Source organism: Colossoma macropomum, unplaced genomic scaffold (genome assembly GCF_904425465.1).
Source record: "Colossoma macropomum unplaced genomic scaffold, Colossoma_macropomum, whole genome shotgun sequence".
Taxonomy (NCBI): Eukaryota; Metazoa; Chordata; class Actinopteri; order Characiformes; family Serrasalmidae; genus Colossoma; species Colossoma macropomum.
The window spans coordinates 12586-30192 of NW_023495681.1; the positions used below are offsets into that span (position 1 = coordinate 12586).

The 17607-nt window shown below is 35.5% G+C and overlaps 1 pseudogene and 4 gene segments (V, D, J or C); all 5 read right to left on the reverse strand.

The window, feature by feature from the left end:
* Positions 1–922: 922 nt before the first annotated feature.
* On the reverse strand, positions 923–4384 carry LOC118802774. The segment is given in 3 exon segments: positions 923–1213; positions 3911–4239; positions 4345–4384. Coding segments are annotated over 3 exon segments (660 nt in total).
* Positions 4385–6463: 2079 nt separating this feature from the next.
* On the reverse strand, positions 6464–6946 carry LOC118802775. The segment is given in 2 exon segments: positions 6464–6768; positions 6870–6946. Coding segments are annotated over 2 exon segments (345 nt in total).
* A 3078-nt stretch (positions 6947–10024) lies between these two features.
* On the reverse strand, positions 10025–10480 carry LOC118802776. The segment is given in 2 exon segments: positions 10025–10335; positions 10441–10480. Coding segments are annotated over 2 exon segments (351 nt in total).
* Positions 10481–12887: 2407 nt separating this feature from the next.
* Positions 12888–13401, reverse strand: LOC118802777. The segment is given in 2 exon segments: positions 12888–13228; positions 13362–13401. Coding segments are annotated over 2 exon segments (381 nt in total).
* A 1391-nt stretch (positions 13402–14792) lies between these two features.
* LOC118802778 lies at positions 14793–15274 on the reverse strand (annotated as a pseudogene).
* Between the last annotated feature and the right edge of the window lie 2333 nt (positions 15275–17607).

The following is a 17607-nucleotide window of genomic DNA, read 5'->3' on the forward strand; positions in this document are numbered from 1 at the left end:
CTGCACTGTTACTGTACTTTATGTCTAAGTATTATTGCACCATTCATATTTGCACAGTCAGTTACTGTTTTTACTCTGGATACATTTTACATATGCTGCTTTCACAGTACAGACTACCTACATTTGCACTCTCTCCACTCACTCTGTATATATGTATATTATATTTATACTTGCATATCTATATTTTTTACCGCTACCATCCTTAATTGTACATATTGTAACTGCAGCATTGCTTATCAAGGTGACTTTCCTGCACTTTATATGTAAATAACACTGTATTTTGGACTTCTGGTTAGATGCTAACAGCATTTCATTGGCTCTGTACCTGTACTCTGCACAATGATAATAAAATTGAATGTATTCTAATCCAATTATGTAAGTATATTCTCCACTTTATTCAAGGAAACACAAAAACAATTAGAGAGAAAATAGGATGTCATTAACAAGGTAAGTAATCATGAGTTTGTAGTAAAACCCACTTTTTTGAGAAGGACAAAATATAATACTTAATTAACAAAAATAAATCTGTAGACTGATAAACATAATTAAAAGGACTAACTCATAAATGTTAGTTCTTTATATGAATAAACACATGAGTGTTATGAGTTTATTTACAGTGTAATAAGAACGAGTTAATACTGTTCAAACCAGTTCAAACCAAGTGTAACTTTATTGTATAACATTGTGTTTGATGTTGATGTCTCCCAAAGCAGGAGTGACCAAGTCTTTTCCTGGAGATCTACCACCCTGCAGTTTAGCCCCAAAACATTTCACTCTAATATTCAAATGTTCACATCTAGATGGTGTTGTTGGTAATGAATGTCTCTGGATTTCTGCTCATTGCTAAGAGGATGTTTACAGCTCTGTCACATCTGGTCAACAGACGGAGTGGGTTTTTACACAAGTCTGTTGCCTTTTTGTGTCAGTGTGACTCCCATGCGCAGTAATAAACAGCCGTGTCTTCAGTTTTCAGGCTCTTCACCTGCAGGTACAGCATGTTTTTACTGGTGTCTTTAGTGATGGAGAACTGGCCCTGTAGTGACTGGGCAAAGTAAGTGCTAGAGCCATAATCAATGTAACCGATCCACTCCAGTCCTTTCCCAGGTTTCTGACGGATCCAGTGCATCGAGTTGCCCATTGATAAAGACACAGAACAGGACAGAGTGACCGATTTCCCAGGTTTCTCCACCACTGACCCAGAGGAGGTCAATGACTGTCCATAAGAATCTGAAGAAAAGATTGTTTAGATAGTTAATAACATAATGTATGCAATCATAGTCTGTGAAGAGAGAATATTCTCAGTAACAGCAACAGAAAATCAAAAAATGTGAAACTTACATGAAATCAGTATCATTAATACACAATAACTTAGAATCATCTTCCTGCTGAAGCTAAACAGACAGTACTGTTGAAGTGTTGTATGAGATGCTGCTGATAACTGGGACAGCCAAGAACGTGCCATATAAACCAGACTGTATTTGAATAAGGAGTGTCCACAGAGCTGGGCAGGAGTGTCAGATTCAGGCAGTTTCACACATGGATGAATAAAAGTTTACATTTTAGTAGTGAAGCATTTTCTGTATTATAACTGTCATGACATTTGCTATTTCTACATTTACAAGAACTAGATTTCTGACACAAACAAACAAAAAAAAACTTCTGTTTCTCCAAACATTGTTCATTTTAGGTCTAAATTATATTTCCAAGATTGTAATGTGTTTCTGCAGTAAGCAAAATATGTATGACTAGTTTGTAGCTCTGCTATTCTGTAGTATTCAGATTAAATAGTAATGCTATTTAGAAACTCTACAAAATAACAGGAGACTTCGGAATTATTGGCTAATTGCTGCTAATAAATACAGCATTGTGAAAAAGCCACATTGTAAAAATGTAAGTAACCTAGTAAACTTTGAGTTACTGAAATTCTAATAACACGTTAAAAGAAGAATCGTTTAAATATCGCTTGAAATTCAATAACCAAAACATTTAAAATAACCAGATTTCTTACTTTTTACGTTGGAAAGAGATCATCCTTTATTTATATAATTTCTAATGATTTCAGTGGAGATTAGATATAATAATCTACTTTTTCATGAGGAACGAGAAAGTAAAAATAACAAGAGTTTCCATTAGTAGAGTTCATAAAATTACAGTCATTTTATCATTTTTGATGCACAATGTCTATTAAGGATAATGACTGTAGAATGAGCTGTTCATATCTGCATCAACACATCACTCCATAATAAAACTTTACTTTTGTACTATAACTACAGAAGTAATTTAGAGATTTCATACATGGGGTTATTAATTAGATTTCTGCCTGATAAGTTTCATTATTTGGGAATAACACTTCATAACAGTGTTACAAAAGGAATTAATGTCACTTTACTTTAAGGCCCATGATGTTAATATAATGTCATTCACTTGCTGAAAACATCTCACATCATCTTGAAATTACTGTCCTAAGTTGTTCATACGTTCATACATACTAAGATATGGCTTTATAAATCTGTTGTTTCAATGCTTTTACATGTGTTATGACATCACTATGTAGGTAGCCTTGAAATAGAGCCTTCAAGTGAAATGTCAACACTCCTTTGATTAATAGACTGGATTACATGTTTAAGTTTATTCCTTTACAGTTTTTGAGAGAATGCTTGTCCAAACACTTCTTGTATGCATATCTCAATAAACAAAATTAACCTTAATCTTGTTCATCTGTTAAAGTGCATTAATACATTTCTTTATAAACTTCTAGAAACTATGTCTTCAAACTTTTACAAACAAGTGTTTGATACTCACAATCTGAATTTCCCTAAAGAAGCCTCTAGAGGGCAGAATATGCAAAGCAACCAACACTCAGACACACTCAAAGCACAACAAGCAAAGTTTTAATAATTAACTCAACAGATTCATAACATGTCATGCGAGAAAAATATTCTGCTGAAATGCTTTTAAAAGATTTTATTACATTTTACTTGTGTGATAAAACTGGTGGTGGTGATTAGATCTGGATATTTTTCGAATTTTTTCCTGCAGTACAAACAGTACTTTACAAAGGCCACAGATCAAATTTTATTTATTTAATTTCCAGTGAAAATACAGGTAAAAGTTATTCTTTTTTAAGTCATTAATTTCTTGGGAGATTAGATATAAGATAATCCACTTCAGTAAGGAAGGAAAAATAAAAGAAAGTGAAAAATCAGAGTTTTCCATAAGTGGAGTTCATAAAGTAAAGGATTTAAAGCAAACTGGTCTCATAACAACCACTTGCAAGACCTGATAGACACCAAAACCATCCCCATCAGATAAACAGCACTTAAAGCTTTCGTCTTTGAGAGAGAGGAGAAAATCAAGCTGCATCAGATCTGAAAACATCCACAGGTGTTTCTGTCCATCCTTCCACTGTGAGAAGACGACTCAGCGCTGTGGGTCTGAAAGGATGTGTAGCTGTTAAGGAGTCTTTACTGGAAAAATCAAATAGACACAAAAGAACATTTACAAATCAACAAAGAAGCTGCTGGTGTTCTCAGAACAATGAACCTCATTCACCAACCGTTCATAAGAAGAAATTTTCTCTTAAAACTCACTGCGCAGTTTTCATGATTCTGATATTCAGCAGTGCTTTTTTTATTTGGGATTTATTCTTAAGTTAAAACAGAATCTACACACACTCAATAGTACAAATGATGCTTTATGAAAGTGCTATCAATGGAATGAATGTCTGGAACTTTATTATCTGGCATTTACTTCAGCAAACATCTTAAGAAATAGTCTTATTTATTGCCTAATAGAAGTTAGCATTCAAACCAAGTATTACCTTATTTTATAACATTGCGTTTGTTGATTTCTCCCAAAGCAGGTGTGACCAAGTCTATTCCTGGAGATGAGCTTGAGCAGGTTTTTATACGAGTCTGTAGCCTTTTTGTATCAGTGAGCCTCGTGCACAGTAATAAACAGCCGTGTCTTCAGCTTTCAGGCTCTTCACCTGCAGGTACAGCATGTTTTTACTGGTGTCTTTAGTGATGGAGAACTGGCCCTGTAGTGACTGGGCAAAGCCAGTGCTAGTGCCAGTACTAATGTAACCGATCCACTCCAGTCCTTTTCCAGGTTTCTGACGGATCCAGTGCATCCAGTAGTAACTCATTGAGATACCAGATACAGAACAGGACAGAGTGACCGATTTCCCAGATTTCTCCACCACTGACTCAGAGGAGGTCAATGACTGTCCATAAGAATCTGGAGAAAAGAAGATAGTTAATAACATAATGTATGCAATCATACTCTGTGAAGAGAGAATATTCTCAGTAACAGCAACAGAAAATTGAAAATTGTGGAACTTACATGAAATCAGTACCATTAATATACAATAACACAGAATCATCTTCCTGCTGAAGCTAAACAGACAGTAGAAAGTGTGGAAGTGTTGTCTGAGATGTTGCTGATAACTGGGACAGCCAAGAACGTGCCATATAAACCAGACTGTATTTGAATAAGGAGTGTCCACAGAGCTGGGCAGGAGTCTCATCTTTGAGCAGATTCACATATGTGAACATTTCCATTTTAATAATGAAGCATTTTCTGTATTATAGCTGTCTTCCGAAATTTGCTCCTCCAACTTTTACAAAAATAGTTTTAATTAACATTTAAATGTTAAATGTTAATATTTCTAAGATGTGTTTTTGCAGTAAGCAAAATGTTCATGAGCAGCCTGTAGCTCTGCTGTTCTGTAGAAATTAGATTAAATAATCATGCTATTTAGAATCTCTATAAAAAATACAACTGAAAAATAAGTAACTGACTGACCTTCCAGTAAAATGTTTAGAGAAGAAAAAATTGTGTTTTATACTCTTTAACGTTTAATTCAATATTTTAAGTTAAGCAGGTTGTTTACTTTTTTAAGCTCAAAATTGAGGAGATTAAATATAAAATACTCCACTTAGAAGGAATGAGAAAGTAAATGAAGTGAAAGGCAGAAGTTTTGATTACACTCATTTTATTAGTTTTTTTATAAACACTGTCTATTAAGGATAATCTCTACGGAATTAGCTCTTCATGTCTGAATCTACACATTGCTCCATTATAGAAACTGTGCATTTTTACTTTAACTCCAGTATAAATATATAGAACTGTTTTATGGTGTTGTTAACTCGATTTCTGCCTATCAAATTTCATTACTTGTGAATGATGCTTCATAACAGTGTTACAAATGGAATACATGTCATTCTACTTCAAGGTTCCTTAGTTGAATATAATGCCATTCTCTTCATAAATCATCATATTTCAAGAAATATAATGAGAGATGATACATCATCTATTAATTGTTTCTTCAACCTTTTGCATTCACCTGTATATAGCGACATTCATAATCTGAATTTAGGGCAGACTATGCAAAGTAACCAACACTCAGACACACTTTAAACACAACAAGCAAAATTTGAGCCCTTTACTCAACAGATGTGCTAGTTAGACATATTTAGAATTTGTTTTGTAGAAAGAAAATATACAACGGTATTTTGTTATGTGAGAAAAATCAGAGACCAGCCTCACTTATACACATGATTCATTTTCCAAAGAAACTTCTGAACAGATTAGTTATAAGATAATCCACTTGTATAATTACAGAGAAAAAAGTGAAAAAGCAGGTTTTCCATAGCAAAAGTTTGTAGAATAAACGACTCAGAGAACACTGAACTGCTAAAAAAAACACCTGGAAGACCTGGTAGACACCAAAACTGGCCCCTATCAGATAAACAGCACTTAAAGCTTTCATATTTGAGAAAGAGGAGAAAATCAAGCTGCTTCAGATCTGAAAACATCCACAGGTGTTTCTGTCCATCCTTCCACTGTGAGAAGACGACTCAGCGCTGTGGGTCTGAAATGATGTGTAGCTGTCCAGAAGCTGTTACTGGAAAAATCAAATAGGAAATAAAAAACATGTGCGAACCAACAAGGAAGCTGCTGGTGTTCTCAGAATAATAGTTTTACAACCTCAGAACCCAGACCAATCAGTAATTTTGTATTTGTGTACTCAAGTAGAAATCTAGTCAGAGAACGTCTAGTTTTATTCAAGGAATATTTTACTATTACAGAGCATTTCTGCTTTTACTCAACATGAGATTTTAGTATTGGGATACATAAATTCATACATGTGGGAAAATATGTTTGAAAATGAGTATTTAAGCACATAAGTGAGTAAGACAGCTTCCGTTGAACTCATATATAATGATCTATACTAGATTTGTGGCAAGTTCTATTACTTATAAACGATATTTAATTACAGTGTTATAAATGGACCAAATGTCTGGCACTTCAGTTTATGTTCATACTCATCTCTTTTACTTCATCAAACACCTGAAGCCATTTTTGCTCATTGCTAAGAGGATGTTTACAGCTCTGTCACATCTGGCCAACAGAAGATGAGCTTGAGCAGGTTTTTATACGAGTCTGTAGCCTTTTTGTATCAGTGTGACTCTCTCGCACAGTAATAAACAGCCATGTCTTCAGCTTTCAGGCTCTTCACCTGCAGGTACAGCATGTTTTTACCGGTGTCTTTAGTGACTGAGAACTGGCCCTGCAGTGACTGGGCAAATATAGTGCCCGTGCCACTATCAATGCGACCAATCCACTCCAGTCCTTGTCCAGGTTTCTGACGGATCCAGTGCAACCAGCTAAGAGAAAGTCCAGACACAGAACAGGACAGAGTGACCGATTTCCCAGGTTTCTCCACCACTGACTCAGAGGAGGTCAGTGACTGTCCATAAGAATCTGGAGAAAAGAAGATAGTTAATAACATAATGTATGCAATCATACTGAAGAGAGAATATTCTCATTAACAGCAACAGAAAATTGAAAAATGTGGAACTTACATGAAATCAGTATCATTAATACACAATAACTCAGAATCATCTTCCTGCTAAAGCTAAACAGACAGTGCAGCTGAAGTGTTGTCTGAGATGTTGCTGATAACTGGGACAGCCAAGAACGTGCTTTATGTACCAGACTGTATTTGAATAAGGAGTGTCCAGAGTGTTGGGCAGGAGTTGCAGATTTGAAGCAGTTTCACATAGGAATGAAAAAAAGTTAACACTTTAGTAATGAAGCATTTTCCGTATTATAACTGTCATGAAATTTGCTATTTCTATATTTACAAAAACTAGATTTCTGAAAAAATAGGCTTTTGTTTCTCCAAACATTGTTCAGTTTAGCTCTACCTTATATTTCCAAGATTGTAATGTGTTTTTGCAGTAAGCAAAATATTTATGATTAGTATGTAGCTCTGCTAATCTGTAGAATTCAGATAATTAAAAATGCTGTTTAGAAACTCTATAAACTAACAGGAGACTTCAGAATTATTTGCTAATTGTTGCTAATAAATACAATATTGTGAAAAAAGCCACACAGGAGATCAGGTATGACAATCCACTTGTATAAGGAAAGAAAAAGTAAAAATAGTGAAAAAAGCAAGACTTTCCATTAGTAGAGTTCACAAGATTGCAGTTATTTTATAAGCAATTTTTTTATTTACAGTGGCTCTGCTGTGGACATCGTCTGGAGCACCTCGCTGTCCACATCACAAAGAACCTCACCTGGTCCCTCAACACCAACTCCATCATAGCCAAGACAGCTCAGCAGCGCCTCTACTTTCTGCGGAGACTGAAGAAGGCTCATCTCTCCCCTCCCGTCCTCACCATGTTCTACAGGGGAACTATGGAGAGCATCTTGAGCAGGTGCACCGCATCTAACTGCAAGACCCTACAGCGTATAGTGAGGACAGCTGAGAAGATCATTGGGGTCTCTCTCCCCTCCATCATGGACATCCACACCACACTCTGCATCCGCAAAGCCACAAGCATCGTGGACGACCCCATCCATCCCTCACACGAACCTTTCTCACTGCTGCCGTCTGGCAGAAGGTACTGGGGCATCCGTGCCATCACTGCCAGACTGCAACAGCTTTGTTCCTCAAGCAATCAGGTTTTTAAACTCACAAGGACTGAACTGAAAGCCCCCCCTCACACACACACTCTACATTCACACACACTCCTCTTTTGATGCTCTTTTGCACTGTCTGGAACTTTGCTGCTAATATAGTGTTTACACTTTGTTTACTCAAGTACTGTGTATATCCTACCTCAGTAACTGCTGTGCTCACGTATGTTATCTGACTGCGTTTACTCACAGATCACAGCATGTTAAATAATCTTTGTTTCATGTTGCACCGTGTTTCCTGGAGGGACATAATTTCACTCCACTGTGTATTTGTACATAGATGGAATGACAACAAAAGCCTCTTGACTTATTAGGGAAAAAGGCTGCAGAATGAGCTGTTCATGTCTGCAGCAACACACTGTTCAATAACACAAATTATACTTTTGTACTATAACTAAAAGAAAAATTTACAGAACTAATATGTGGGGTTATTAACTTGACTTCCACCTTATAAGTTTGATTACTTGGGAATTATGCTTCATAACAGTGTTCCAGTTCGAATTAATGTCCCTTTACTTTAAGGCCCCTAATGTTAATACAGTTTCATTTGCTTTAGAAAAAACTTGCATCATCTTGCAATTACTGTCATAAGCTGTTTATACAGATTGAGGTATAAATCAGTTGTTTTAATGATTTGGCATGTGTTATAACATCACTATGTACACTGTTACAAATAAAGGTTCTGTTCAGGTACATAAATGTTCCCTCAAAGGTACAACAGTGGTGTAAGGGTCCAATTGTGCACCTTAAATACGTTTTTTTTTCAGGTGAAAAAAATTTATTTGTACTGTTTCATAACCGAATGTTTTAAATCAGAACAGTAAAATAAAAAGCCTGGAGACGGTGTGTGGAGTCAATACAGCTTAGAAAATATGCTTTCAGTGGATTATGGTAACAGTTATGTTCCTGTGAATATAGGTACTGAGAGGTACCCTTGGGGGGACCACCCCAGTGACAGTTTAGTACCTTTTTCTGAGAGTGTAGGTGGCCTTCAAATAAAGCCTTCAAGTGAAATGTGAATAGTCCTTTAGTCAATAGACTGAATCACATGCTAAAGTTTATTCCTGTGAGATTTTTGGGAGAAAATGCTTGTTAAGCTCTTTTCTGTGTCCATATACATTTGGATGAAAGATCTTTATTGTTTATTGCTCAGGGAGCCACACTTAGTGTTGTACTTTGAGTGCCACCTTCATCCTGATCATCTGTTAATTTGCATTAATACATTTCTTTATACATTTCTAGTAATTATTTCTTCAATTTCTTTGCAAACGTGTTTGGATACTCATGATGTGTAAAAGAAGCTTCTAGAAGGCAGACTATGTAAAGTAACCAACACTCAGACTGAAAGCTCAACAAGCAAAATTTTAAAACTTTACTCAACAGATGCAGAAACTGCAATTTGAGAAAAATATTTGCTGAAAGGCTTTTAAAAGATATTATTACATTTTACTTGCATGATGAAAATAGTGGTGGTGATTAGATCTGGATATTTTAGTATATTTTCCTGCAGTACAAACAGTACTTTACCACAGACCAAGCTTTATTTATTAAATTTCCAGTCAAAATACTTACAACTAAGAGTTATTGATTTTTCCCATCAGATGAACAGCACTTAAAGCTTTCATCTTTGAGAGAGAGGAGAAAATCAAGCTGCAAATGAAGAAGCTGCTCATATTCTCTGAACAATGGGCCTCATTCACCCACTGTTCTTGAGAAGAAATTTCTCCTTAATTGCCTAACAGAAGATAGCATTCAAACCAAGTGTTAGCTTATTTTATAACATTGTGTTTAATGTTGATATCTTCCAAAACAGGAGTGACCAAGTCCATTCCTGGAGATCTACCACCCTGCAGAGTTTAGCTCCAAAACATCTTACTCTAATATTCCGATGTTCACCTCTAGATGGTGTTGTTGATAATGAAGGTCTCTGGATTTCTGCTCATTGCTAAGAGGATGTTCACAGCTCTGTCACATCTGGCCAATTGAAGATGAGCTTGAGCAGGTTTATTTACGAGTCTGTAGCCTTTTTGTGTCAGTGTGTCTGTCGTGCACAGTAATAAACAGCCGTGTCTTCAGCTTTCAGGCTCTTCACCTGCAGGTGCAGCATGTTTTTACTGGTGTATTTAGTGATGGAGAACTGGCCCTGTAGTGACTGGGCAAAGCTAGTGCCTGTGCCACCATCAATGTAACCGATCCATTCCAGTCCTTTTCCAGGTTTCTGACGGATCCAGCTCATGTTGTAGCTGCTCATTGAGAAACCAGACACAGAACAGGACAGAGTGACCGATTTCCCAGGTTTCTCCACCACTGACTCAGAGGAGGTCAGTGACTGTCCATAAGAATCTGGAAAAAAGAATGTTTAGATAGTTAATATAATGCACACACTCAAACTCTGTGAAGAGAGAATGTTGTCAGCAACAATCATAGTCTGAAAATGTTGAAACTTACGTGAAATTACTACCATTAATATACAATAACTCAGAATCATCTTCCTGCTGAAGCTAAACAGACAGTACTGTGGAAGTGTTGTCTGAGATGTTACTGATAACTGGGATAGCCAAGAACGTGCCATATAAACCAGACTGTATTTGAATAAGGAGTGTCCACAGAGCTGGGCAGGAGTCTCAGCTTTGAGCAGATTCACATATGTGAACATTTCCATTTTAATAATGAAGCATTTTCTGTATTATAGCTGTCTTCTGAAATTTGCTCCACTAACATTTACAAAAATAGTTTAAATCTAAATGTTAAATGTTAATATTTTTAACATGTTTTTAAAGTAAGCAAAATGTTCATGAGCAGCATGTAGCTCTGCTGTTCTGTAGAAATTAGTTTAAATGATCAAGCTATTTATACTCTATTAACTCACAGGGGAATCCAAAATTATCATTAGTTTCTAATAAATACAGTCTTTTAAGTCTGCAACTTAATAATTTAACCTACTGAACTTCTAATAAAATGTTAAGAGAAGAAAAATTTGTTTTGTATTTTTTAACATTTAATTGTAAGTTCAATTAATTTGATATTTTAAATTAAGCAGGTTATTTACTTTTTTAAGTTCAAAATTGAGGGGATTAAATATAAACTATTCCACTTATAAGGAATGAGAAAGTAAAATTAAGTGAAAAGCAGAAATTTTCATTAGAAGATTTTATAAAATTGCAGTCACTTATTATTTTTTGATAAACATAGCCTATTAAGGAGAATGGCAGCAGAATGAGCTGTTCATGTCTGCATCCACACATTGCTCCATAATAGAAACTGGACATTTGTACTTTAACTCCAATAGAAATATCTAGAACTGTTTTATGGTGTTGTTAACTAGATTTATGCCTATCAAATTTCATTTATTTGTGAATGACACTTCATAACAGTGTTACAAATGGATTAAATGTCAGTCTACTTTAAGGTTCATTAGGTCAATATAATTCCATTGTCTTCATATATATATATATATATATATGATGAAATATGATGAGATATAATATAATCATCTTTTAATTATTTCTTGAAACTTTTGCATTCACCTGTATGTTTAGACATTCATCTGAATTTCCCTACTGGAGCTTCTAGAGGGCAGACTATGCAATGTAACCAAAACTCAGATACACTCAAAACAGAAGCAACTAAATCTGCTTGAACTCTTTACTCAACAAAGGAGCTGGTTTAACAGACATATTTTGCATTTGTTTTGCAGAAATAAAATAAACAATGGTAGCATGTTATGTGAGGAAAATCTTCTGACGAAAAGCTTTTTTACATTTTATTTCCATGGTATTCTGGAGATTTTCATTAATTTGCTAGCAGTACTTTGCAAAAGCAGAGACCAGCTCCACTTATACAAATGATTCATTTTCAAAAGAAACTTCTGAACTTGTATAATTAAGGAAAAAAAAGTGAAAAAGCAGGTTTTCCATAAGCAAAGTTCGTACAATAAAGATTCAGAGAAAACTGAACTGCTGAAAAAACCACTTGCAAGACACCAAAACTGCCCCCATCAGATAAACAGCACTTAAAGCTTTCATCTCTGAGAGAGAGGAAAAAATCAAGTTGCTTCAGATCTGAAAACATCCACAGGTGTTTCTGTCCATCCTTCCACTGTGAGAAGACGACTCAGCACTATCGGTCTGAAAGGATGTGTAGCTGTCCAGAAGCTGTTACTGAGAAAAGAAAATAGGAAATAAAGAACACATACGAATCAACAAGGAAGCTGCTGGTGTTCTCAGAATAATGATCTTACAACCTCAGAACCCAGACCAATCAGTAATTTTGTATTTGTGTACTCAAGTAGAAATCTAGTCAGAGAACGTCTAGTTTAATTCAAGGAATATTTTACTATTACAGAGCATTTCTGCTTTTACCCAACATGAGATTTTGGTATGGGAAGATATAAATTCATACATGTGGGGAAATATGTTTGAAAATGAGTATTTAAGCACATAAGTGAGTAAGAAAGCTTCTGTTGAACTCATATATAATGATCCTTACTAGATTTGTGGCAAGTTCTATTACTTATAAACGAGGTTTAATTACAGTGTTATAAATAGAACAAATGTCTGGCACTTCAGTTTATGTTCATACTGTCTCATTTTCTTCATCAAACACCTGAAGCCATAGTCTTAGTTATTGCTAAATAAAAGTTGGCATTCAAATAACATTTTATCGTATTTTATAAAATTGTGTGAATGTTAATATCTCCCAAAGCAGATGTGTCCAATTCCTTTCCTGGAGATCTACCACACTGCAGAGTTTAGCTCCAAAACATCTTACTTTAATATTCAGATGTTCACCTCTAGATGGTGTTGATAATGAATGTCTCTGGATTTCTGCTTGTTGCTAAGAGAATCTTTACATATCTGGTACATCTGGCCAACAGAAGATGAGCTTGAGCAGGTTTATATATGAGTCTGTAGCCTTTTTGTGTCAGTGTGTGTCTGTCGTGCACAGTAATAAACAGCTGTGTCTTCAGCTTTCAGGCTCTTCACCTGCAGGTACAGCATGTTTTTACTGGTGTCTTTAGTGATGGAGAACTGGCCCTGTAGTGACTGGGCAAATATAGTGGTAGTGCCATCATCAATGCGACCAATCCACTCCAGTCCTTTTCCAGGTTTCTGACAGATCCAGTGCATCCAGTAGCCACTCATGGAGAAACCAGACACAGAACAGGACAGAGTGACCAATTTCCCAGATTTCTCCACCACTGACTCAGAGGAGATCAATGACTGACCATAAGAATCTGGAAAAAAAAGATAATTAGATAATAAATAAAAGAACTTCATAACAATTACTAAACACATGTTCTCTCACTCTCAGCAGAGAGAGAATACTGCCTCAGATTACAGTTTCAGTCTGAAAAATGTAGAACTTACATGAAATTAGTATCATTAAAATAAAATAACTCAGATTCATCTTCCTGCTGAAGCTCGTAACTGTTAAATGAAAGTGTTGTGGAAGTGTTGTCTGAGATGTTGCTGATAAACTGGGACAGCAAAGAACAGGCAGTATATACCAGACTGTGTTTGAATAGGGAGTGTCCAAAATTTGGAACATAGTCTTAGCTTCACATAGTTTAACAAATAGATGAGTGAATGTTCAATTTTTGTAAAAAATCATTTTCTGTGTCATAACACCATCATGTTCATTTTGAATAGAAACAAGGCCTCTTCCTCTCTTCCCAATTTTAAATTTAGGCATAAATCATAATAAGTATATGTTCATGCATGTTCATGATCAGCCTAGATAGATAAATAGACCTCTGCTCTCGCACCAGCAGGCTCAGGAAGAGCTTCGTCCCTGCTGACCCCCACACCTACACTTTAACTGCATCTTTGCACTCACTGCACTGTTACTGTACTTTATGTCCTAGTATTACTGCACTATTCAAAATTGCACAGACAGTTACTGTACATGTTTTTACTCTGCATACTTATCACTTTACATGTGCTGCTCTCACAGTATATACTACCTACATTTGCATTCTCCCCACTGACTCTGTATATATGTATATTATATACACATCTCTCCACTCACTCTGTATATATGTATATTATATTTAATAGCAATACTTAGTTGAAACATCTATATTGTTTACCACTTTACCATCCTTAATTATACATATTGTAACTGCAGCATCGCTTACCAAGGTTACTTTCCTGCACTTTATATGTAAATAATACTGTATTTTGCACTTCTGGTTAGATGCTAACTGCATTTCACTGGACGTGTACCTGTACTCTGCACAATGATAATAAAGTATATTCTCCACTTTATTCAAGGAGACATGAAAACAGTTAGAGAAAAAATAGTATGTTGTTAACAAGTTAAGTAATCATGAGTTTGTAATATAATTAGTTGTAAAACACAACACTTTTTTGAGAAGGACACCATATAATACTTTATTGACAACAATAAATCTGTAGATTGATTAACATAATTAAAAGGACTAACTCATAAATGTTAGTTGTTTATATGAATAAACACACTTATGAGTTTATTAACAGTGTAATAAGTACTAGTTAACACTGTTAGTTCAAACCAGTTCAAACCAAGTGTTAGCTTATTTTGTGCTTATATCATTGTGTTTGATGTTGATATGTCCCAAAACAAGTGTGACCAAGTCCTTTCCTGAAGATCTACCACCCTGCAGAGTTTATCTCCAACACACTTCACTCTAATATTCAGATATTCACCTCTAGATGGTGTTGTTGGTAATGAATGTCTCTGGATTTCTGCTCATTGCTAAGAGGATGTTTACAGCTCTGTCACATCTGGCCAACAGACGGATGAGCTCGAGCAGGTTTTTATACGAGTCTGTAGCCTTTTTGTGTCAGTGAGCCTCGTGCACAGTAATAAACAGCCGTGTCTTCAGCTTTCAGGCTCTTCACCTGCAGGTACAGCATGTTTTACTGGTGTCTTTAGCGATGGAGAACTGGCCCTGTAGTGACTGGGCAAAGCCAGTGCTAGTGCCACTATCAATGTAACCGATCCATTCCAGTCCTTTTCCAGGTTTCTGACGGATCCAGCTAAACCAGCTACTCATTGAGATACCAGACACAGAACAGGACAGAGTGACCGATTTCCCAGGTTTCTCCACCACTGACTCAGAGGAGGTCAGAGACTGTCCATAAGAATCTGGAAAAAAGAACATTTAGATAGTTAATAACATAATGAATGCAATCATACTCTGTGAAGAGAGAATATTCTCAGTAACAGCAACATAAAGTTGAAAAATGTGGAACTTACATGAAATTAGTATCATTAATATACAATAACTTAGAATCATCTTCCTGCTGAAGCTAAACAGACAGTCTGTTGAAGTGTTGTCTGAGATGCTGCTGATAACTGGGACAGCCAAGAATGTGCTTTATATACCAGACTATATTTGAATAAGGAGTGTCCACAGAGCTGGGAAGGCATGTCAGATTTAAGCTGTTTCACATACGGATGAATAAAAGTTTACAGTTTAGTAATGGAGCATTTTCTGTATTATAACTGTATTATAGCTACTTTTACATTTACAAAAACTAGATTTCTGAAAGAAAATATATATATATATATATATATATATATATATATATATATATATATATATATATATATATATATATATATACTTCTGTTTCTCCAAATGTTGTTTATTTAGGTTTATATTATATTTCCAAGATTGTGTTTTTGCAGTAAGCAAAATATTTATGACTAGTATGTAGGGGTGGGAATCTCTAGGCATCTCACGATTCGATTACGATTCAGAGGGCTACGATGTGATTATAAAACGATTATCCATGCATCGAGATGCATCTTTTTTTTCTATACATGATTTTTTTCTATTTTCTTACTGTCTGAGGACTTGGTAGTTTTTAAACAAAGTATTTGTAATGATCCATAATGCATTTACTTCCAATATCTTTTATTAATAAAACAAATGGAAGTGATGTGGCAAGTGAACTGGAAGGCTCTCATTCACTGCTCTTGTTTGGAGACGCTGCTAAAGCCCTGTTTTGCAATGACTCAGAACTCGCGTGCAGACTGCGGGTCACATAGCAACGAGGTTTCGCCGAGCTAGTAGTGAACGAAAAAGGAAAGAGAAAGACAGACGAACATTTGGAGATGAATGGACTTATTCGCTTTTATAAGCAGTTGGTTTCCTGGTACATTAAATCTGCAACAAGAGACTGTCAGACACTAAAAAGTTGTGAAAATGAAGTTGCTTCTCTTTCTAATTTTCCCGTTCCACCTTAAATGGTGCCGCATTTACATTCGGTGCCTCAGTCAGAATTTAAGGTGGAACGGGAAAGTTCAGCAAGAAGCTGGCGAATGAGAAGCGACTTTAGCCTCGTAAAACAGCCGAACGTTGAGAGACATTTTACAAGAAACTGATCTACTTTAGAGGAAAAGTTTTCTGGCAGAGATGGAAGAAAAGCGGCTACAGCTAAAGCTTAAAGCAGAGCAGAGTAAGTCTGCGTTTTCGTTTATATTGTTAGTCTATACTAGGACAATATCGCATACTGAGACATACTGGACATTAAATGTTGTGGCTCCCAAGGTGGTTTGATTTTTGTTGAAAGGACAGAGGGAGCCGGTCTGATTTCTTGCACATCCAGTTGTGTTTTTGTTATGTGCCACCACAGACTGTCCGGGCACTGCAATTCCCCACTTCCAAGTTCTGCCCTTTGCGTTCCGTCCACTTTACAGTATAAATTAAATATTAAGAAAATCGATTTTTGAAATTTGTGAATCGATTCAGAATCGTCCATGTCTGCATCGTGATGCATCTAAGAATCGATTTTTTCCTGCACCCCTACTAGTATGTAGCTCTGCTGTTCTGTAGTATTTAGATTAAATAGTAATGCTATTCAGAAACTCTATACAATAACAGGAGACTTTGGAAATATTGGCTAATTGTTGCTAATAAGTACAGTATTTTTTAAAAAAAAACACGCTGTAAAAAGTAAGTAACCTAGTGAACTGAAATTCTAATAATATGTTAAAAGAATATAAGCTTTGTTTATAGTTTAAATATTGTTTGAAATTCAATAACCAAAACAAACAAAAAAACTGTTTTTTTTTTTAATTAAAAAGAGACCATCCTTTATTTATTTATTTCTGGTCAAACAGATATTAAGTGCAAGTTATTCTTTTGTCGGGTGAAATTTCTGAGGAGATGAGACATGACAATCCACTTTTATGAAGAATGAGAAGGTAAAAAAGTGAAAAGAGTTTCCGTTATTAAAGTTCATAAAATAACAGTAATTTCACTATTTTTTATAAGCAATGTCTATCAAGGATAATGGCTGTAGAATGAGCTGTTCATGTCTGCATCAACACATCACTCCATAATAGAAACTGTACTCTTGTACTATAACTAAAAGAGAAATTTACAGAACTCATATTTCTGTTATTAACTTGTCTGAGGAACCTTATAAGTTTCATTACTTGTGAATGATGCTTCATAACAGTGTTACAAATGGAATAAATGTCATTCTACTTTAAGGTTCCTTAGTTCGATAGAAGGCGATTCTCCTCATAAAACATCATATATTATGAAATATGATGAGAGATGATACATCATCTGTTATTATTTCTTCAAACTTTTGCGTTCACCTGTACATAGGGACA